This window comes from Lonchura striata, chromosome 1 (genome assembly GCF_050655825.1).
Source record: "Lonchura striata isolate lonStrDom1 chromosome 1, ASM5065582v1, whole genome shotgun sequence".
NCBI lineage: Eukaryota > Metazoa > Chordata > Aves > Passeriformes > Estrildidae > Lonchura > Lonchura striata.
In genome coordinates, this window is record NC_140703.1 from 79996995 (window position 1) to 80020768 (window position 23774).

The 23774-nt window shown below is 40.6% G+C and overlaps 1 protein-coding gene across 4 annotated transcripts in view; it reads left to right on the forward strand.

The window, feature by feature from the left end:
- The window catches only part of CLYBL (citramalyl-CoA lyase), a 164391-nt gene that overhangs the window by 86160 nt on the left and 54457 nt on the right, over positions 1 to 23774 (forward strand). For all 4 annotated transcript variants that reach the window (XM_021530260.3, XM_021530259.3, XM_085556865.1 and 1 more), the window contains exon 2: positions 808 to 997. In XM_021530260.3, coding sequence (XP_021385935.1) covers positions 808 to 997 — 190 coding nt within the window. The remainder of the gene's footprint in view (positions 1 to 807; positions 998 to 23774) is intronic.

The window sequence follows — 23774 nt, forward strand, 5'->3', positions numbered from 1 at the left end:
GCCACAGGGATGTTATCCTCTCAAGCCATGTGGCACCAAAGGCTCACACCTGCACTAATCTGTGGTGCACAAAACATTTACAGACTTAAAAAAACACCACAGCCAAAAAAAAAAAAAACCACCTGCTGCTGATGCTGCTGGGCTCTGTCAATAGAAGTCTGTGCTGCGGATGTGAAAGTCTGAAGAGAATAGCAATGCTCCACACTGCATGGGGTTTTAATTTTTTTCTTCATTTCCCCCTCCATCCATCTTGCTTATTTAAAATTTGCATGCAAATACATTTGTTGATATAATGCTACGGTTGCAAAATGAGCTTCACAAACCTGTGTTTGTTTTAACCAGCACCCCTACTTCATTCACAGCATGGCATCCAGCTCCTGGAGGAAAAGTGGCAGATAGCAGCTTCCTCCCCAGAGCAGTCTTGATCCATTCCCAGCACAGTCTGTATCCTACAGAGGAGTCCTGTGACAGGGAAAAAAAGAACCCCCACCCTTCACTATTTCATACTTGCTGTAGCGCCCAGAATGGGCAGTGTAATTAAAGCTGCATGGATAAACCTCAGCCCTGGCAGGTCTTCAATTATGATTAAGTTTGCAACTTCTATTGAACATAGTGGTTTTGGAGTTTTATATTGTAATTAACTGTAATACTGTCAGCTAATCTCTCTAACTTGGCTCTTCCAAAGAGAAAAATATATAAGTAGCCCAAAACCAGCCACTATCTAGGTAGGAATGTTTTGCTTTTAAAATATAGCCAAGTATTATTTGACTGCTGCCAATAGTCTAATTTTAACAATATCCTTTACAGGGTGGATTGTCCTCTGCCAGCTGGTGTTCCTAAGCTTAGTTATCGCTTTGCATCATCACACAAGTATGTTCCCAGACGGGCTGTGCTCTATGTACCTGCAGATGATGAAAAGAAGATAAGAAAAATCCCATCACTAAATGTAGATTGTGCAGTGTTGGACTGTGAAGATGGTGTGGCTCTGAACAGAAAGGTAATTAAAAATTATCTGTGTGATATAATCAGCACTAAAGAGAACTTGTGGAAAAACATTGCCATTGCCTTGGGGAAGTGACAACCAGAAAGACAACGATAACTCTTAAGATATACAGAGTAATGTCACAGTGATAGGCTTTGTGAAGGCGTTGGGAAAATCTGGTTACCCAGAACTCAAAGAGATCCCGTGTGAGTAAGCGGGGAGGGAGTTTTGCAGGAATACAGGAGTGGGCATAATCTGCCATCACAGAAGAGTGGGAGATACTGTTATTATTGCAACACATTTCTTAGGGAAGAGGAAGAAACAGTCTGTAAGAATAGAAGCGGGAAAGGAACCGTTAGTTCAGAATCACCAGGTGGGCAGTTTGTTATTGAAATAAAATCATCTTCAGATTGTGAGCCAAACAGCATAAGTCTGGGTTTGAGCCTTGGGGTGTTTAGAAAGATATACTTCCTGAAATTTTGGGGGGAAATGCTGTTAGGGATGTTTCTCAAGGAAGGAGAAGTTAGATCCTGAGCACAGCAGTGTTTGGAACAAGGATGGAGAGCAGAGTGGGAGATAGATGTAGATGTGTCGAGTACCTGTGCCAAGTTTTTGTTAATATTAAACTGTGGGAAAAGAGAGAATGATCTAGCATGCATTCAGTTTCACTTTCAAACAATTTTTAAAAAATATTTGGAAATAACCATTTTATTATGTTCCATGTCATAGAACCATAGAATCATTGGAAAAGACCTTTAAGATCGCTGACTCCAACCTTAAACATAAGTGACAAGTCAGCCATCTTAAACAATGTATACAAGAAAATGGTGCAAATGTTCCTTGTGAAAGCTGTTTCTCAACAGGAATGTAAGTTTGCTGACACATTATTTTCATATTTGTTGGTTTTCCTAACTGTACTTTCCTACATGCTTTGGACTATAGCAAGCATTGTTTAGGGTTTGAGTATAAATATTCTGCCCAGAAGTTAGGAAAATAGGCTTGAAAAATGTCCCATGTCCTTTCAAAAATGTGGATGAAATTTTATTCTTTTCTTTTTCTTGTGAGTTAATGCTTTCCAGAAGGACTCTCTTGGATAGTGCTTTCTTTAACCTTCAGCTCTTTACAGGTATGTTGGAAAGGAAAAATTTTACAGAGTTCACATGTGCCTATTTTAATTCTGAAAAGTGAAAGTAGCACTGCTGGATGTTCCTGTGTGCTGCTGAAGATGATTGGAAAGCATTTTTCAGATGCTAAAATTCTGTGTTGAAAGACTAAGATTATATCTCCTGTCACAGTGAATTAGTATTGTTTCATCACATTTCATAGACTGCTGCTGTATAATACAAGATGTAGTTGTGTATCAAACTGAAGTATTTTAAGTTGCAGCTTAATTATATCAAATAATTTATAGCATAAGCATTTATTTGTAATAAACAATTACAGAAAACCATAATTTTCAAAATTATCAAGATGACAAAGTTGACAGTAGCAATTTCTCAAGGGTGGTAAAATTCTAGCTCTGTTAAAGTGAAGTTGTGCCACTGGGTATACGATTTCAAGGAAATTAGGGGGGAAATTGGTAATGAAAACTTGAGACAATAGATGAGCCACTGCTTCAGCTTAAATGCAAAAAGAAAGCAGACAGGAAGTAGAAGTGGGGACAAGCTACCAAGAAGCAACAGAAGAGTGTGGTCCAGGCTCGTAGGAGCAGAATGAGGAAGTTCAGAGATTGTCTGGAATCAAAACTGGTGAGGGATAAACAGAACAGCAAAAATGGCTACTACAAGTGTATCAGCAGTAAAAATGAGAAGGAAAACCCGCCAAATGATTCACTGCCCCATGAAACTGCAGGTTTCACTGTCAGAGTCTGCCCAGTCTCAGGCCTAGAAGCAAAACTCTGGGGAGGGAGGGAGCAGCCACAGCAGGGGAAGATGGAGTTAGGGTCTTTTTAAATCAGCTGGTCTGTGGGACCAGACAGGACACACTGGAGGCTGCTGAGGGAGCTGTCATGTATCACCATGAAGCTGCTGTCTGTCATCTCTGTCATCACTGAAGGGTCAAGGCTGGGGGATGTTCCTGAAGCCTGGAGAGAGGCACCTGTGCCAAAAGGCCCTGGGTGCTGTTGTAGGACAAGCTGCAGAGGGTCAGTGGTGTGGCCAACCACCCCCGGGGCCGTGCTGGCACAGCTGCACCCAGCAGGTCCAGGGAAGGGGTCTTTCCTCTCCACTTGATTTTGACAGTCTCTTTGTGGAGTCCCTGTGCCAAGCTGTGGATCCCAGGACAAGAGAGGAGCTGACAATGGGAAGGAGCCCATGAAGGGCCATCAGGCCGATCATGGCACAGGAGGGGAGGCTGAGGGCATGAGTTTCTTCATCCTGGAGAAGACATGGCTAAGTTGTGTCTTGATTTTGCTTCCTGAGGGGAGCTGAATGGGTGCAGAGCCAGACTCTTCTCAGAAGAGCTCAGAAATGGTGCAAGGAAAAAACTGGGCACAAGTTACATGAGAGGAGATGCTGCCTGCAGACAAGGGGAAAATGTCTTGTCCATGCAGGTGGTCAGAGACTGGAAGAGATTCTCCACTGGTGGTGTATCCTCCCTCCCTGGGGCTATTCAAGCCTTGCTGGATGAAGCTGTGATCTGCCTGGTGTAGATCAGTAGTTAGTGCTGCTTTGAGGTGGTCTCCTGAGATCTCTTCCAACCTGAATTAGACTGTGTGATTGTATGATTTAGTAGAGAAGCCTAATTCAAAGTGATTGGAAGTTTGAATTTTGTTTTTAGATCTGCCACAGATACTCGGGAAGAGTTTGAGACATAGGTTCTATGAATGTGAAGCTAAAATTGTTATTGCTCTTGCAGCTTAATTTATTAATGTCTATGAAGTGTTTGGGGACTTTGTGTGAAAGATATGTCAAGAACATGCATTGAAGTACAGTGTTCAGTGGCCCATTGCAAATGGGTCATTTCAAACTGAGGGGGGAAAACCCACTAGGAAACACAACATTATTCATTGTTCTTAAATAGTACTGATGAATTTGAGTATTTATTACTGTATCTTATATTATTTAAAATGCTACTTATGGACTTCCTTCAAACTGCTGCAGAAATGTTGAATTTGGGGAAAACCAGGACCTGACTGAAGGTTCATAGTGCCTTGGGCCAAACTTGCCTGTCTACGGATCTTAATTTGCATGAAGTCCAAGCAGCAAGCTTGAACCACATCTAATGGGTCTATTTTAACAAGATGCTGTGTGGCTTATATTAGGATTAAGTTAAAATTTGACAGATCAATAATCTGGCATGTCAGCAGCTCTATTTGCTTGTTCATTGAGAAGGAAATGAGGAAGATAGCTTCCTGTTACTGAAACTGATAATATTTGCAAAACTGCATTTGGTTGCAGTAGCAGCTTTTGAAGCTGTGGCCATAAAATAAAAATATTTAACTAATTTCTATGCAGTATTTTCTCTCAATGAAGTTTTGAAAGATTTCCTTCCCTGTGCCTTACCCTCACAATTATGTTCTCTAATGGCTGACAGAGAGCACCAGAAAAAGGGAACTCATACCCATAGCCTAATCTCCTTTACCATTTCAGTGCCTACATTTCTTACCTTCAAGAACTACAGCACTGACCACAACTTCAGGTGTCATCTCTTTCCCCTTCTTTTGGATCTTACTTTCTACCTAATATTTTGACTAAATCAGAAAAATAGAAACAACCTCACAGCATTCACAAGGAGAAAATATTTCAGTGAATTTTCTGAGGCAAGCCAGTGGGAAGAAATGCCTAATAAGCAAAGCTGTTATAGTATGCCAAGTACTAACCCTGAAAGTAAGGTTAGACCTGATCCTGGTATGAGTGGCACAGGGGCTTTTGCAACACCTTTGGGACCAGGCAGAGTGATAGGAGGGCTTCAAAAATTCAGAATAGGAAAGGTGACAGGAAGATGTGCTGGTGTTGTTACAAAGGTGGCTTTAGTCTTGCTGAACATACCCTACAAGTCATGCTGTTCTCAAATCCTGGTTGGGCATCCACATGCTGTTTTTACAGTTTCAGATATATAGTGCCATATGATGTAGACTGTCAGCTGCCTCTCAACATTTCTGACTCTGTAAGACATTGGGTATTTCTACAACAGAAATTTAAATTTTGGTTGTGGGAACAATCGAATATTAGTGATGGAAAGTTACCTTCCCTGAGGTACTATTCCCAGACAAAGATAGGATTTCTTTGCCACTGATGTATATGTACATTTTAAAGAAATTACTCAGAATTATGGGCTTTGTGATATTTTAAAGTGAACAGTTCAAATCAAAATTCTAAAACTATAAAATTAGAAATAATACAGATTGCAGTGTTGATATGTCACAAATGCATCATACTCTTAAACAGAAAAATAACCTGTATCTATTTCAGCTCTTCACAGGAAAAGGTCTGAATATGCTTTCATTTTGATTGTAAAAAATAAAAAGGTTTTTTAAATGGCTGCATTGACATGCTTGTATGATTCATATCAGGAAGCAAGCTGAATTGCATCTTATGAAAGATCTCTGTGTAGGAGCTGAGCTGTCTCAAGGGCTTTCAGCCAAGCCAGCAGTCCCTGTTGTAGCTTTCTGCTGTAGAGCTGCATCACTCACTGTGCATGTAGGTCAGGTGGATTTATTATCAGGTGAAAAAGTTCTCTCTTCCTGTTGCAGTAAGGAAGATTTCCTTGTCAGTGCATTCATTTTCCAAGGACATAGTGAGCTGAGATTTTGTATAGTTCCCATGGGTTATGTAAAGTTACCATCTTTACAAGAGTTTTCTAGAACTGCATTTTTTCCAGCAGGATCTCGTCTTGGTGGTGCTGTCCTTCAGAGCATCCAGGAGGAGTTAGCTGCCAGGTCAGCCTAGCAAGACAACAGTTAGGGTTGCTACTATAGCCTTTATATATTTCTGAGTACTTGGGAAGAGTTTTGGAGAATTCTAATGCCTCCAAACCAATGCTATTTGTGGATTTATCTTGTTTGTGGTCTGCAGGGTGGTTTTGAAAAACTGGGATAATATGGTGTACTCTGCAGCTCCCTTCAGTGTGCCATCAGGCCAGGCAGGGCACAGGCCCTCCTGCCAAAGATGACCTTTGAAAATTTTCTCAGGCAAATTTTGAAAGTGATAGGATTTGGCCTCTTCTTTCCATGGGGAACACCAGTGTTATAATTAAGAATCAAAACAAAGCCCCATGTTCCCTCTGCTCATGTTTTTTTTTTTGTATCAGAGGTGTAAAAGCAATCCCTTGGAGTGTACATATGGCTGAGAAACGTCTGTGCACTCCTCTGACATAAAATACTTGAAAACAGGAAATTTTATTCTTGATCCCCGGGAACTATATGGAGCTCATTTATCCAATAAAAAATTGTTGATATTCAGGGCCTTACTGTAAATTATGTTAGACTAGATTAGAGTTTAGTCTCCTAAACTTTATTTAATGTGAATTATCATTATGTTGTTTTGTCTCTTTTGGAAAAATGTTGGTCTCTCCTCCAGCACTAAAGCAAGAGAAGCTGGGAAAGGGCTCTGTCCTTTCCCCATGTCCCTTCCTTGAGAGGGGAAGTGGTGGTTCTTGAGCCTTTTCTATTCTCCCCAGTTTCCTCAGCAGGGAGGGGAAGTTTGGTTGTTTCAAGAGCAGGTATAGGGAAAAACCCATTTTACTAATCTGAAGCATGTCCTCAGAATCATAGCATGAATGTGTTTCTACCTAATATCATGCAGCCACTTAAAAACTCATTGTGCTGTGTCATGAAGAAGGAAAAATCAGTTAATTCTTTTGAATTGTCTGTTTTTTAAAATAGGATTAAAGCCTGGCCACCTTTCAAAGTGTTCCATTATGAACAACACATATGTAAAAGATGACTCTTAGTTCATTACAGTGAAGAGCAGATCATCCACAAACATGCTGATTTTATGGAGATTTCTCCCTGTGAGAATGTCTCCTCCATCTCTCTAGTGATCTGATCCTGGGGTCAGAACAAACAGCACGCCAGAGAGAGGGCATCCTTGCCTACCATTTTCCCCTTAATCTGAGACCTTCTGACCTTTTTAGTCCTTATCATTGATGACAAGAGGCTTTTGCATATAAAACAACTCTTCAACTAAATTCAGGGGTGGAGATAAATACATAAAATGGGTCAGCGTGGTATACAAAAAAAGTGTGAGGCTTTCTTTGTTGAGATGCATTTCCTTATTGATGTTATTGAAGGATTTTATAGTATTAGTGGAAGAAAGCTCCAGTTGGTTTCCATAAATCTCTAGTTACTTCAATTAAACCCAACAGTTTTCATGTATTATATGATGATAATCTCTTTTTTTAATAAAGCCGTGTTGGTTAGGATTTATCAATGCTGCAGGTACTTCTCTAGGCTCATAGTGAGACTGTTAGCTAGTACTTCATAGGCACAGTTGCATGAAACATTGATAACTAGGTTATTTTACCAGGTCTTTCCTTTATTTATAATAAATTAGTACTGTACCTAATTGTATTCCTCCTACAGGGAGAAGGCTTGCTGATAAAGTGTGTAGAGAATGATTAAATGTACACAGGCGCATAGTAGGGTGACTTCTTTTCAAAAGATGCACAAAATTAAAATGGGAATGCTGCTTTCCCCACTGGCTTGCCATTATTAAAAGTCTGAGTAGCATGGGAAATTTCTTCTGTAGGAATTGGGGAGTCCAAAAGTCTCTCTGGTTTATTGTAGGGGAGCTGAACTATACGGTGAAACTCTGCAAGGCCTTTTTGATCCTTGAAGAGTTCTGATGAATATACATTTTTATGAAAGTTGTAAAGTGTTTTCATTTCCTCATTAATCCCACCATGGTCCTGGAAGAACTGCCACTCCTGAGTACTGACTGTGACAATAAAAGTTTTTGTTCCTATTGTTTTACTCTACAAGCCAATCATCTTCCTTACATAAAGATTTGAGGATTCATAAGGAGATCGCAATATTCAGCAATTTTCTTCTTAATGAGCTCAGTAATGCCTGTTTCTCTTCGAGCAGAGCCTTTGAATTGCCAGTTATTTTTTTTCCACTGATTCAGATGTATCCAATTAAGTTTGACTTGGACATGTATTGATATGACTATTACTGCTGACAGAATGGTGTCTAGAAACTTAGGGAAAATGTCTTGGCTCAGTATTAACAGGGATTTCAGACAGGAATACATTAATAGACCTGGGAAAATATTTTAAAACATATATTTAATATTTGTATGGACTTGTATGTCACAGTCCTTCACTTTTGTGTGTAGTCGGCTGTCTGCAGGCACATCAGCACACCTGGGTACTAAAGGCTAACTGCAGGACTAGAATAGGTTCCTACATAGTTCTGGACCAAGTTTCAATATTTCATCTCTTCTCGTAGCAGAAAGGACCTGACTACACAGCCCAATATTGAGCACTTATCACTTAGTTTGAAGGGAGCTGTTGAGTTTCAAGTGTGCTACAGAAAACCAAGCTAATACTAAGAAATTCAGTTTACACAGGTAGCTGAGAAACAATCTGCGGGATCAAATTTGGGCACTTTTTTGCATGCAAAGCCATGTGCTGTGTTGCGTCATGTTGTGTTGGCTTCAATGGGGTGAGGAAATGATAAAGGTACTACCCCTGTCTCAGTCACAGGGTTCTCAGCACTTAACACTGTTTGCTCCAGATCTCCTTTGCTTTTTTTTGTTGTTGGCAATGAGCAGGCATTGGAATGTGTTTGTATATCCAAGTTTCTATTGCAATTAATCTTGAAATCTAGTCTTCAACTTCAGATTCCATTGTGCTCATAGCCAGTAGTCCACTCTGTTTATTCTTCCTCACTGCAAGACCCACACTTCGAAAACAGAGTGGTGAGTGAAGCATGAGGAAAGCCAGAGACCCCCATAAACAGGGACATGGACCAGAAAAGGGTAGGACACACAGAGAATACAGCCCTTGCCCTCTTTGGTAAACTTGTCTACAAGGTATCTCTATGCTCACAGGTAGTGGTACAGTGGTCCTGTGGTCTGATTTGGGCAAGATAGGTAGGTAAGGAAAGGTAGAAATGCATGGTACTTTTCCCAGTGCATTGGTGCCATGAAAGCTGGACCTGTCCCACTGAAGAGTGGGAGGAACCTCAGAAATACTCAGAAGATTATGGGGAAATCTGTGGTTTATTTTACCAAACTGTTTAAAAAATACCTGTTCATCCAGGGTTAATAGTGTAGCAAAACAAGGAAATGTGGTGAGATGCTGAGTAAGAGAAAAGAATTTTTGATGTCAGGTGGAGAAACAGCACAGCCATATATACGTGGAAGTTGCAGATGAAGGGTGAGGGTGTGTTTTATCATGGCTAGGCGTGGGAATCTTGGCAGGTGTCAGCTGCCAAGATCCCCAAAAAACCATGATGTTTAACATCTCTATCTTTGGGTTCATCTACTATTCTTCTGGAGACCAGATAAAAGGATTCTAGCACTCAGTGGTGGGAACTAAACTATCAGTACCTCTGCAAAAGCTTCATTTCCTTCCACTGTATGAACAGGAGTCCACAAGACTGACTGTGCTATGGATTCTGCTGTCCTTATTCAGACAACATTTCACATTTCATGAATTAAGGACATTTGTGTCTAAATTAGTAACTCAGAATTAAGCCCTTAGGGAGTTTGAGTTTCTTCCTCCTATACACCAGCATATATTGAACTGAAGGCATGTGAACTGTGCTAGCTGTAAAATAAGCATAGAACTATCTAAAACCAGCTTTTTATTTCCACCATTAGTCAAACCCATGCCATGACATCCCTTTAACTTAGAGTGGAGCAATTTATCTCTGTTTAACAGAAGACAAAACACATGGATTACAATTTCGTAAAGCCCTGGTTTTTACATATTCTGTGAATTTCTTCTCCAAATTGTGAAAGATTGTAAAGCTGTGCTTTATACACCAGAAGAATACACTTTCATGGAACAAGCTGATACCCAAAATCTCTGACTCACTGATAGTGGAGGGCATCCAGAGCCACAAATCTAATGTGCACTCACATACAGAATACAACACAATATGCAAGTATTGAAATTTTTCTAGTCCCTGTTGTAAAAGCCATAACAAATAGGTATGGAGCATTAGGAACTATATGCATTTTTTTATTCCCATTCAAACCTGCACAGCTCTGCTAGCTCCACCATATGCAGTAGGCTCCAAGGGCATGAAAGCTCTAAATGCATCCCTAGGTTACACATTGCCATGCCCATTGTCCAAGCAAGAAATTCTTTTACAAAGAAGTGAAAAACTTGCATTATTATTATTATTATTATTATTATTATTATTATTATTATTGTGGATAAGTCAAAACATCCAGTTGCATTTGAAAAGTTGCTGTTTTGACAGTGATTTTTATAGCTGTATGGAGCATGTGCTGTTATTAACATACCTAAATGTGCTGTCCAAAGTATAGTGTATGACTCCAAAAACAAATGCACATGTCTGCAAATTTGGATGTTAATGTCAGCTGCTTTGCTGAGGTTGCTCATCTTTCTTTTTTGGCTGTAATATCACAAAATGAACTGCCTTTTTGTCTATCAATAAGGAAAGTGATAAGCTGACTGTGGAGTCTGATCAGCACTTTGCATCTTTTTGAAAGCTTAAATGAAATTCTAATGTTTTCTGAGTCTGATTAACAATTTCTATCTTTAAGGCAGCTTGGTTGCTCTGAGCTTGCTGGTTTAATTCCTGCATAACACAGTGCTGCCTACTGTGGATCGCTGTAATGGCTCTTCTGCTATCCTTCTTTCATTGCAGTGCAGTAGGGCTACCCTCTCCAGAACAATGTACTTACCAGTTATTTCAAGACTGGGAGAAAATAATTATAAATACTTTTCTTTATTTTGATCACTGAGCTCCAGAAGACTATAAATCCTTGTGTTGTTCCTCATTTGGGAGCCAATGGTTATAAAGATCCTGGCTGTTCATTTCAGGATGATTATAAACCATGACTTGCTCATTCTTTCCTCCTTACTTGTTACAGCCTCTTGCTAGATTGCTTCAAAATAGCTGCTCCTATGCCAGATTTAAGATAACTTTATCTTCTAAGGTTTCACAATACAATTGTGCATTAAAAGGGGATATGTGGAACAAATTGGTATTTTCTTCCAGCTTAGTCAGGTTATTTGGTTACAGTTTAAGCTTTGATTCCACACAGACCAAATCTTCCACTCATTAACCAATTATTTTTAAATAGAATATTTATAGATCATAATTTAGTATGCATTTTCTTGAGAAAAAGGGCAAATTAATACATGTAAACATGGATAAATCTATTTAAATATGCTGTCCACAAAATCTTTACAATATGTAAACAACATTTGTTATGCCTTGGAGATAACATATGATTGGACTCAGGAGACCCTGTTTATCCTAGCAAACAGTTTCTTTTATAACTTCAAAAGGAATTTTATATATTTATGGCAATAGCAGGGTGTTAAGTGCAGCTAGACAGAAATTATACCTCAGCTATTTAGTTAATGCCAATAGGGATTAAATTAGATTTTATAGCTGTTAGTAGAAGTCTGTTTTGTAGCTAACAAGTGGGATTTTTAAATCCTGGAAAGCATAATCCTATTATAAAACTGGCAGCTGAATTAACATTATCTAGGAAGCAAGTCTTCACGGATTAACATTTTTTGACATTAACAAAGGAAAGCTAATGCTACAGGGATATTAGATGCTTTTCCCAAAAGTAGGGAAAAAAAGAAAGTGAATATAGGACAAGATAAATGGCACAAATAGTGCAGGAGGGAAAAATTGAGTGAAATATGCATGAGGTGAAATCTGGGAGTGGTCATGTTCTGCCTCAAATACAAAGGAAATATACTGCGTAGGAAGAGATACAACAATCGATAATTCATATATCACCCACACATTGATTTTTACGTGCCTTGTGGCTAATTCTCAGTTATCCAAATGAGCATGGGACAGCTACAGAGGCCTTCTCCTGTTCTTGGAGGCTGTCTCTGCATTCCAGCTGTAGGAAGACTGACAGCAGTGCAGAAGGAACACTCATCCCTTTACTGAAAGGCCCATCAAGCTGTTCCACAGAGAACCTGATGAAGTTCTCCTTACACATCTTGAAGGAACAGTTCTGGGACAGTTCTGTAGGCAGTGGAACAGGGGATGAGTGGGACAATGAACTTGCTGGTCCTGCAACACATAGACTGAATAGCTATAAGGGTATAGCTTATTAAAAATCTTTGTCCACATCATAGTTGCAGAACAAAACTTTTATTACTTAAAACTGTGAATTATGCATCTTCTGTAAATTATTTTAAAGGTTCTGTGGTTAGAATCTGAGGTTTTACTTAATCACGGTTGCAGTATTGAAATAATTAAATTAGTAATCTTCTGTGTGGAGGGCTAAGAAGAATCCACTTAATAAACTTACCAGTCACAAAAACATGGCAAACAATTTCTTCTAGATTTTGCAACACCATATTCAGTGCTGTTGACTCAGTACAGATTTTATGGTAACTTCTTTTGGCTTCCATCTTTTCTCATAAATTTCTCCTTTCTTATCAAATAGAGAATTTCAATAATTACAAATGAGAGTGTGAAATAGCTAAGTGGCCAAACTATCTATCCTCCTCTGAAGGCTGTACCATGAGGAAGAACCTTGGAATCATTATTTCAGTGGGAAAACACATATCATTTGGCATCAACAGGACCAAGATTTATACCCTATTGTGTGCATTTTGCACCAATGATAATGAATCCTACTAGGAATGGGAAATAGTTGTTCACCCTCTGTTGTGGCTCTTTTTCAAAAATCTGTCCTCCAAATGTGTTCTTTTATTCTATATGCAGCAGATCGTAAGGTTGGTGCTTTAAAGTTCACAGGGATCTTTTAGCCATTGCCATAGCCCTCTGAGGTGCTGAAAACATTCAGACAAATGGGAGTACAATGTGTCTGTGATTTCTCACCTCAGGAAGGACATGAACTTGATGTCTCCCAGAAGCACACAGTCCTAGATAAAGGATCTGTCTTTCCTTCCCCCTTAAGTAATGAGCAATGCTATGGTATTTTGTTTCCAGGTTTGCTGTCAGAGTTGGAAGGTATACAGACTTGGCCCGTAAGACAGGTTGTTTTTAAAATGTTCATCTATCTTCTCAGCTTGTGTCAATAGGCTTAACTCTTCCTTTTTCATATGGAAGTAGCTGTCAAATGAGAAATAAAGAAAGATTATGTGGAATGAAACTGTTATATGATCAGGGAGTTGCAGCCACATCACCTGACTGAATACACATCATCTGCCTTCAGTCTCTGGAAGGGAGAGATGGAGATGCAAGGGAGCAATGGGCTTACTGAGCAGAAGACCTTTCCTCTAGATGATCCTATGCCTGCTGGGACTGGCTGCTGCCTGACTGTGAAAAAGGTCATTGAATGGGGAGGGAGGGATAAAGGATGCTTGGCTCTGCCATCCAGCACTCTTGTATCTGAGTATGTGTTTTTCTGGAGTAGAGACCTTGTAAAGGCTCCTTCAGGGCCAACGTGGAAAACAGCAGCATAACCTGAGCATTGCCAGCCAGGGCACCTGACCTCAGAATGTGGCTTCACATTGTCAAATTTGCTTATCATCCATGAGGTACTGTGGTTGCGCTGAGGAAAAAAATAAATGCCCAGAAATGTGAAGGTGGGTTATGGTTTTCAGTGCCTGAGGCTGTTACAAGCAGCCCTGCACACATATGCTTTATTTTGTAGCTAGAGGTGATTCATGCACTAAGCAACTTCTGAGTAGTTCTTGATGTGAATTGACAGAAACTAGTCGAAAGAGCAACTGGCTTCTAGCCTCTGACAGCAATTCCCATTCCTGGTCATCAGACATCACCTCTTCCTACATCCACCTCTTCATTGAGGTGTGGTGCTACATAGCAAAACATTGCATGGCTTGCACCTTCATGGGGGTGACGTTTCCTGCAGGAAGAGCAGCAGCTCTTTGCCAAAAGTGAGGGCTCTCAGAGACCTCCCTCCTCTTTTTTTTTTCCCCATGGAATCTCTGGGATTTAATTGATTTAATTGTGCTGCTAGTGGTGAACAGAGCCACAAGTCACACCATATAGTCTTGGAAGGCAGAATAAGGTCAAAAAACATAATAATAATAATAATGTATATTGTACATATTTAACGGGTAGTGACAGGAAGTCCAGGTAATGGCAGAAGTAACATCTATGAGCTGGTTGTGTCCACTGTATCTGGAGGTAAGAAGGCTCTTTTCCAGTGTGGTCCAAGAGTTGATAAGTGGAAGACAAGTGTGAGGAAATGCTAGAGTAGCAAATTAGGTGCTTCTGAGGAATAGTGGAACAAAGCAGCAGCCTCTCAGCTTAATGAAGTCTTGCATGGGGTTTCACATTTGGTTGCCCATAGGCCATTTTTTTACTCTCACTCTTCACTAGAAGAGAGCTTGTGCTACCTTTCAAATGGGCAAAGCTACACACAGGAAGTTCCCACCTTGTCAGCCAGACGAGTGGCTTTCTAACACTCTGAACTCCGTAAGTGCTTAGTAAACTTAGAATGTGTAGTAAATCTGCTATGGCTATCAAGACAATTCCTTGAGTGAAGCAGAGCATTTACAGAATTGAGTCTTTTTTTCTTGTTTTACTAATGAATATATCTGGCAGGGGAAACTAGAACTTCCATTTGGGATCATTTGTCACATTAGCACATTTCCTTTGAAGTTGCTTTATGCAGCAGTGTCAAAAGCTTTCTCACATCTTGACTGCCATCCACAGTCTCTCAACACCTCTCTCGAAGTAAGTGGCCAAAGTTGGAGATTGTATTTCAGGAGCAGCTTCACCAGTGCTGAGTAATTATCATGAAATCATGATGTCAGCTTGTTTTGTCCTGTCTTCTTCTTTACCCAAGTAGAATCAATACATATCCATAAACAATAGACTTTCTTCTTACTTCATCATACAGCTTCACTGTTTCAGGTGTTTTGAAGCAGTGTTTCCTTAACACTGGAAAATATTATAATTGCCTTGCGTTAACTTTAGACAGCTGGATTCAAGAGTGCTATTCCTAGACACACTGGTGATCCCTGAATGTGCTCTTAAGTGCTTGAAAGTCTGCTTTTGTGTCTACTCAGCAATGTTTCTGTCCTCTTCTGGTGGCTTGTTGTCTCTTTCATGCCAAGGTTAAAAGACATATATCTTCTGTCTCAGGCCCTTGAGCAATCAAAATTTACCTAGCAGACTCTGACAAGAGACACATGCAAAGCACATAAGCCATAGCCTTTTCATTTCAAAATGGCTAGGCTAGGAAAGAGGAAATAATAGTCATGTCCATGGTGGCACGGGTAAAAGGCTTACTGAAAGCTGATGGATCAGGGTCAGAGGGGAAGCCACAATACAGGAGTGTCTTGATGGTGACTGATCAAGGAGAGATTGTGGACAATATTTATTTAAACAATTGAAGGAAATATTTCAAATTCTTTCTGATTCTCATGGAGAACTTTAACCATGCTAGAATCTACTGACAGGAGCACGTGATGGGTCACAAGAAACCCAGATTTCTGGAATGCAAGAAAGACAAACTTTTGGTGCAAGTGACAAGCAGCTAACTAGGGGAGATGCTTTGCTGGAATCCTGAATGAAAATGAACTGTCAGTCAATAGCAGTTTTGGCTGCAGGAGCTGTCAGATGCTGGAGTTTATGATCCTGAAGGCAGTGAGAAAGGCAAGGACACAATACTTCAGCTGGTAGATAGAACTGATTCCACATTCAACTTCCCCTGAAGGCAAAGGAGCTCATAAGGGCTAGTCAGACTTCAGTGACAATCTGCACAAAATGCAAAAAAAAATCATCTGAAGGGTGGAAGAACAGGCAGGCATGGCAGATGGCCAGCTTGCTGAAAAGGAGCTCTTGATTTAACTCAGAAGAAGGAAGCATACAGGAAATGGATGCAGGAATGGCCTACCAAGGAGGATTGCAGAAATATTATCTGGGTATGTAAGCACAGAATGAGGAAGGACAAAGACTGGCTGGAATCAACAGCCACAGCCTGCCTGAAGGAAGATGCTGATGGGAGACAAAGGGAATAAAATCTTTTCCATGCAGATGAACAGACATTGGAAGAGGTTGTCCAGAGCACTGGTCTATCCTTGCTCCATGGGGGTATCAAATCCCTTGCTGAGTGAGGCCCTTATCAGCCTGGTGCAGAGTGGAAGTTAACCCTGCTTTGAGGAGGCAGATGGATCAGGTGGTCGCCTTTCCTTACTGAAATAGATGTGTGATTGCATGATTTTCTTAGTGATTAGAAAACTTGTCCAGGAAGCCAAGAGCACAGGCCTATTTGTCCTTATCTGGAGTGATGACAGCAGCACTCTGCTTGCTAAATAAAACTCTGTTGCTCCATCTGTATGTATGCATCCCTGTGGTTGAGACATCCTCCACCTTGCTTTAAATAAGTAGATATTAACTGGACTACAGACCAAATCCAGGCCTGAAGCTGACTTTCTAGACTAGTGGTCAGGACATGAACCAACGAGAAGGTAGACCTGGATTTATATCTGTGCTCCAGAGACAGCTTGTACATTTTGGTCCATGACTTGTTTTTTTTTTCAAGCATCACAGTGCATGTGTCCCTGCATGGTTCTATTCCTGGTTTACTAACATAATCAAGAAATCAGATCCTCAACAGACATGAAACTGGTACCATTGCTATACTACCAGGGAAATTTTCATTTATGTGTTTATTTCATTTATGCATTTATTTCATTTATGTGTTTTCCTAATAGCCTGCCAGTTCCATAAGCAGCTTGTCCTTAAAGACCTTGAAACTACTCATGTGGCTTTTACTGCTTTTCTAATTGTAAATAGAACATCATGCATTTTACTTATAACTGCCAAGAGCTATTTTCTCCCTCCCTCTGTACTCTTCCCTCACCTGTTGCAGTTTGATAAACAATTCAAGCCAGTTCTTCCTTTTGTTAGATGTGCCTGGATAGAGACTGAAAAGATCAGAAAAAATTAAAAAACAATGTGCTTGCAGCTGCTGAATCCAGCAGCCAGTTAGTACCAGCTTCACCATCAGTGAGGCTGAGCAAGTGTTCCTCAGATCCCATTAACAGGTCAACTTACCTTACCATTAGACTGAGAATTATCATCTCTTACTGTCCATAGCCATATATATTGTTAGCAAATTAAAGGCAAGATTTCTTAAAGTCAGAGATTCAAGGCAAGAAGCTTGCTGTCAACTTTTTTTTCAACAGAAGTCAGGTATTCCAAATTCTGTTCATGTAGAGATGTAGCTATGAAATTTACAGCTGCAGGTATGGTGTGCCTGAGCATTTTGTAGAATTAAGTCAGAGACTTTGCTGATACATGTTTTATTTGCAAGTAAAAATTCAAAGCACTGTATCACTCAGCTGGGCTGACCTATATGTGAGGGGGTGCAGCATGTTTTACTGATCCTTTTGTAGAAGGTGATGGAAGAGCAGGAGCAGCTCAACTGGGTTAAGCACTGTAGATGGTTTAGATAGGAGCTTCTGGCTACCCTGCTGCTCTTGCACTTGATTAGCTGTTTTCAGTAATTATGCATTTCCATCAGGGGTGCAATGGTTATCACCTCTGGTAATGAGATTACTCCCATTTCATACAAGTGTAATGTTCTGCCAGTTCCCTTTTGGCACTTTACACGTTTCCGCGACTCGCGCTTTCAACGCTTGCCGAGGTTGCACACCATCTTCTCTCCTGTGGACTCACCGAACCATGCAAATGGGTTCCCCAGCATTTGTCAGTCTCATGGAAGCAACCTACAGGCCTGCCAAGGTAGCTTCACAGCACATTCAGTAAAGAGCTTGCTTTGCAGTAGCCACAGTGAGCTAGTGTTTTGTTGTTGTTGTTGTGGTGGCTTTTTCCCAAGCAGCTTCACAAGCTGTCACAGAATGGGAATTACGTGTTTTTCACTTACGTGAAAGCACCTCTGCAACCCATGACATAGCATCTCAAAACATGGCTTTGCACCCCATTCACCACAGTAGGAAAGGCGCCATCCTTTCATCACAATATTGAAAAATTTGCAGACTTTGCTTGGATTTCCTAAATACAGAGTGCTCATTCCCCAAAACAGTGTTAAAAATCATTATTGTCAATTATAGGACAAGCCAGAGAAGAGGATACTGATGTTGCATCTGATTTAGACAAATGATTTGCCCATTCTTCTGGTGGAAATTTCTTTCCCTGGAAAATTTTTAAATGGCAAGAAAGAAAGATACCCTACAAAAGGAGAATGAAGAAGGTAAATGAAGAAGGTGCAAAATTGTAATACACACTTCTGGAGAATAACAAAAAAGGAAGGAGTACACAGTGAAACATACTGCACGGAGCTGCAGATTCCAGGCATTCCTTTTGATGGAGCCTCTGAAGGAAGTATAGAGGCTGTGTATCCCTTTTGAGGCAGCTTTATAGGTCACAGATCTGGCCTAAACAAAAGTATTTTTTTTCTAAACTACTCCTTTCATTTTCCTCTTCCTCATGTCAGGACTCCAGCAGAGTTTTGTAAGCAGTCCAAGGGCCATCCTGGCAGCATCTACCTCCCTGCCTCTGGAGACTGATTCCAGGTCATAGATCAGAGGGAAGGTATACTTCACAGAGTGCCTTGGCGCAAGCACACCTCCTTTCATAGTTTTTTTTTTTTCCTTCCAGAGTGTGGCATGAAAAGTACAACACTGTAGGCTACCAATCAACCACCTCCTTAAAATAAACCCCATCATCACAGTATCTTTCATGTAGACATCTCAGGGTGTAAGCTGCATGGTGCAAAGAAGGGCATCTGGTTTTCACCCTGTTCTGGAAATCAAGTGAGTACATAAATGCGGCTTTTGCCAAGAAATATAAACGCCAGTGCTTGAGTAGCAGCCTTGGAATGTGGAGACATCCTTGACTCTCCATGTGATTCCAGAAGCCATGTGACAAGTTCCTTTAATGCTTTTTGCCATTAGAATTGATCCAAGATACCAAAAGATAACTATGAAATTTCCCTTCTGTGTGAAGCTGCCAGATTTCCAAAAACAAAGAATCCCATCAGGAGACCAGACAACCTCTGCAGAAAACCTCTCCTTGTCACTTCCAGAAAAGGTCTTCTTCCTAAAGGTGCTGCTAAAACCAAGTGCTTCCAAGCAACAACATTTAGGGGAAGGACACTGAAGATGCCTTCTTTAAGAATGGGAAGACCTGAGACGCCCACAGCAAGAGGAGGCACAAAGGACCTGCCAGAGGAAGCCTGCCACTCAAGAAACAGCTTCCTCCCTTCCTGCTTTTCCATGTATCCTTTTTTGCCCACGGCCCTGTTTTGCAACATGTTAAAATGAAACAGGGTGGTGCATTTGCTTTCTTTGGGCTTTAGAGAGTAAGGCTTTTGGAGGCCAGGCGCCAGCTGTGACAGTAAATTTATAAGATCTGCATTTCAACAGAGTAAGACATTTAATTCACCCTTGAAAAGTCAGAAGCCATATTTCTGAGAACCTGCTATTTAAGAGATGATTTGGCTATGCTCTTTAATTCAATCTAATCTATTCATTCTAATTATATGTTAATTTCTTCTCTATCTGAGAATAATGGTAATATAAAAAATAATATAAAATTTGAGGGTTTTTTCAGCATTGCATGAGATCACTAAGCCAAGGTCATGTATGTGCTGTGAAGACAAAACCAGATTTTCATTTAAGAGGTTTGATAAGGAACTCGCATTGTTGCAGAGGGAAACACACTTGGAAAAATCTCACTACTGAACTTGTTACTTCATGTAAAGCAGTAGCTGCAATAATAAGAAAGAAAATCACATCTAATTTCCTGAAAAGGTGGGAGGTGGAGAGAATGTATTTTAATAGCAGTTGTATCATTAACTCTTTGAGTTTCCAGTGTATTTTAGTGTTCTCTAAACACAGCTGTACAGTAAAAGTGCCAGTGCTGGCACAAGCAGCATCTGAGAGAGTTCCCCGTTGTGCCAAGACTGTGACATTGCGTTCTGCTGGAGATCTCTTTGGCTTCGTTTCATGCATACCTAGCAGATTTAGCAGATTGTGAAAATGAATGTTTTCCATTCTCATGGCTGATTTTTGCATGCATCTGTTCACTCATCTAAACCTTAGTTACATGCTGCTATGAGAATGAAAGGGTATAATTTTTTCCTTGGAAATTTGGATTGTTTCATGCACCACAATTTCTGCTTAAGGATCCTGCACAGCAATTGTGAAACACTTGTCTCACTAATGTCTTAGAAAAAATTATAGCTACAGGGATGCATTTCTCTCTCCTTCTGCATGCATATCTGGGGTTCACGTAGTAGGAATTATGTGCATAAATCAAGAGAAAAGTACTCCCCCTAGAATGAAAAATACCTGTTGGCAGGTACCAAAAGATAAATATTTAAACATGGCATTTGCATATAACATTAATAAACCCACACTGATTATGTTGCAAATTCTTTATTGTAATTCACAGTGCTTGCTTCATGTACCAGGTTGCAAGTTACTGCGAGTGCACAGAGTTTGCCAAATTGTTTGAATGTTGTAGCTGTGCTATATTACAGGGCTTACAGAGGCATTTATGTGCTGAACACTCCTCATTTTATTTTTCTTGAAAAAACATAGCCTGGCAATTAGGTTGATACAATGAGCTTGAATAGGGTTATGAAAGAAAATGTGACACTCCAGAATTAACAGTGTTTGCACTCTTGCTTCTTAAAAGTTACCTTTCTGGCATGTAATATTTTTATGCTGTAATTTCTCTGTGTTAACCATTCTAAATAACCTTTAATATATTTTTACCATAAAGGAAGAGTAAAAATGGCTTAACCATATTCTCATTAGAGATCTAGGCAAAGACAAAGGCTGAGATTCAGATAGCTCTCAGCCCATCCAGCCCTTACAACATTGCTAGCAAACAGCATAAGTCTGGAATTTTTCTTCAAAATTATTTGTGTTCTGCAGATTTGTACTGCCTTTGTTGCAGAGATGTACTTCTCTGAGCCCTGTCCCCATGCCACCAAAATTAACATGCACCATCTGAAAGGTAAAGACAAGGATACAAAGCCAAAAAGCCATCAGTAGGAGCATTGTGCCCCACAGCACTCTTAGCACACTCACTTCTTGTGCATCCAAAGCACCCATTAAACCTTTGTATCACTCTTCAGAGACTGTAATTTCTTTTTCCGTAGCATAAAGTTTACCGGTTCTTCTCTTTTCTAAGGCAACCTCTTTGCTGGGTAGTCACACAAAAGGAGCAGAGCTAAAAAGTGAGTCACATTAGTCATGCTGCGTAAGGTCCAGTGAAGTGGATTTCCAATTATTGCTAATTTATTCAGGGGTAGATTGTTGCACTGCGAGGGGGCTAGCAGTAGGGGTGGGTGCAGAGCCCAGCGGGCGCCTGGCGGGGCACACCGTGCTCAGGCTGCCATGGTTGCTGCATTTCCCAGAGCCTGGCTTCAAGCTGCAAGCACACACATGCAGAGGCCCCTCTGCCATCTCACAGGACGAAGGAAAGATTGGGTTTTGTTGTCCCCTTGCTCCTCTGTGCTCGCTCTGGGAACCCAGACTGCACGCAGGAGCTGAGCTAGATCTGGTCACAGGAACTTCAGGTCTGCCCTTGGGCTGGGTCCTACCAGAGGCTTTGTGAGGATGGGGTGCTTCCTGCTCATCTCTGTCACCTGAACCTGTAGCAGTGCTGTAGGCAACATCCAGGGATCCAAGAGGTCTCAGGGTGAGCCTGCTTACCACACTCCACTGTCACACATGCTTGGCTGTGCCCAGCCACTGAGACAAAAGAGAAAGTGTGGCCATCAGCAGCTGTGTGCTTTAGCTGGCAGGCTGTATGTAGTCCAGGAAGCTCCTTGTGGAACACATCTCTCACAGTGTTGCTCCTTTAGCTTTGTCATCAGCATGGGTTCCAAACCATTGCACACACCAGGCACTGCTCAGCTCTGCATTATCTTCCCTCCAACATCTATGGCTCCAGTAAGGACATGTAGGACAATTTGTATTTCATTTTCAAGACCCTGTCTTGTGCAAGATAGTACATATGCTGTCCATGTTCTAGCAATGCAGGGTAGGAAAAGTCCCCACTCATCTCATAGAGCAGTCAGTTAGTGTTTTCTTAGGCAACTGGAAAGCTCATGTGTGTGGGCACCTCAGCCAGTATGTTCAGAGCACTGGATAAAGACATCTTTGCAATTTTTTGCTACACAGCCTTGTGGTTGGGAGCAGCTGGTTTGGTTTTAGTGGAAAGCTGTGTGTTTCTGGCTGGGCAAAGTAGTTGCCCATGGGAACCAAGTCTATCTGGGCCTTCCCCAAGGGCCACTCTCTCTGCTCTGACTAAAGGGTATTTCCCAGTTGAGCTTGCCAGCCTTTCTCTGGAAAGGAGCTAGCTACTAATTTTCACAAGCTGTGTCTTAGTGAACTTTTGAGGACCTTCTAAAAAGCTGAGGATCTTTTCAATGAAGTTTAGACATGCTACTTTAAAAGTCTCATTCAGCCCATCCAAACCTCTAAGTCAAAGATAATTAAAGTATTGTTTCATAGCAATTTTCTCTGCTCAGAGATCACAGTGGCACTTGCAGAGCCAGAAAGGCTGTATTTTCCTTCTTAGACTAGGACGAAATACACTGAAACAGGTGGGGTTTGGAGCTTTACAGGTTGGAATTAATCCTGCTGTCTCTTGCATTAATTTAAAGTTTCCATTCTGTTAAACTCAAAGGAAAATCCTGTTTCTTCAAGGAAACAAAATGCCCTTAGACTTTTTACGACATTGCATGCTAGGGGGTAGCAACAATATGAATAACCGACCTTATTTTACTAATTCCTATATAGTCTATGATGCTTTGCAAAACTTTCCTGCATATTTTTAATATGTGTGTGCTAATTTGTCGTAGAATTACAGGTTTGGGCAGAAGGTTGTAAAGTGTTCATATTTGTGAATATTTTGTTAAACTGGAATGCTGCTGTATTCTCCACTGGTCTGATATTTTACATAATGGAGATGTAAGTTTCTTGCCTTCCTCTTTTTTCTTTTTCCATTGTAAAGTGTAAGAGCTGAGAAGCAATTAAAAATGGTGGTTTTCTTTTGGCAACTAAAAACTGTTAATAGTCAGAAAGTTATGTTTGCAGCATAGATTGCTAATAAAATTCGCCTCTTCCTGCCAAAATCAGAGATTCCAATTTTCAACATCTCCCCGGTCTCTCTCTCTGCACGAGCCATTCACACCAAACTCGCTGCACTTCTGGCTGTTTTGCTTGTGCACTCTGTCAAAAAATATTTTCTGCATCTCTAATTTCATCAAGATATGCTTGACTGCGAGTGTCAGCATCACCGAGCAGTAGTGTTCAATTCAAAATTCGCTGCGTCCGTGGCTGCGGCAGCTGAACAACTGAAATATCAGTGAGGAACCAGACCACCGAGGTGCCGCGGTTTGTTGGCATGTTTGTGCAATTAGGTGGGAAACGTCACTCTTGTGTGACTGCCTGTGCTTCAGCAGTGCTCTGTTGACCACATAGCATTCATTTCTAGTATTTACATCAGCAAAGGGTTATATGTAAAAGGTAGTGGTTGTTTGTACCATAGTATGAGAAATAAAAAATTCTCTCTTTTCTTCTCCTTTAAGTCATAGTAACACATGTTTAAATAGGAATCTGCAGTGATATTTATCTCATCGTGCAATTGCCAAGGTATTTCTTACACAGAGATACAGTCAGCAGTGTTCAGGCTTTGGCAGTCCTGAAGTCAGATGTGAGTAGGATGGCAAAGGTAAAAGGAAAGACT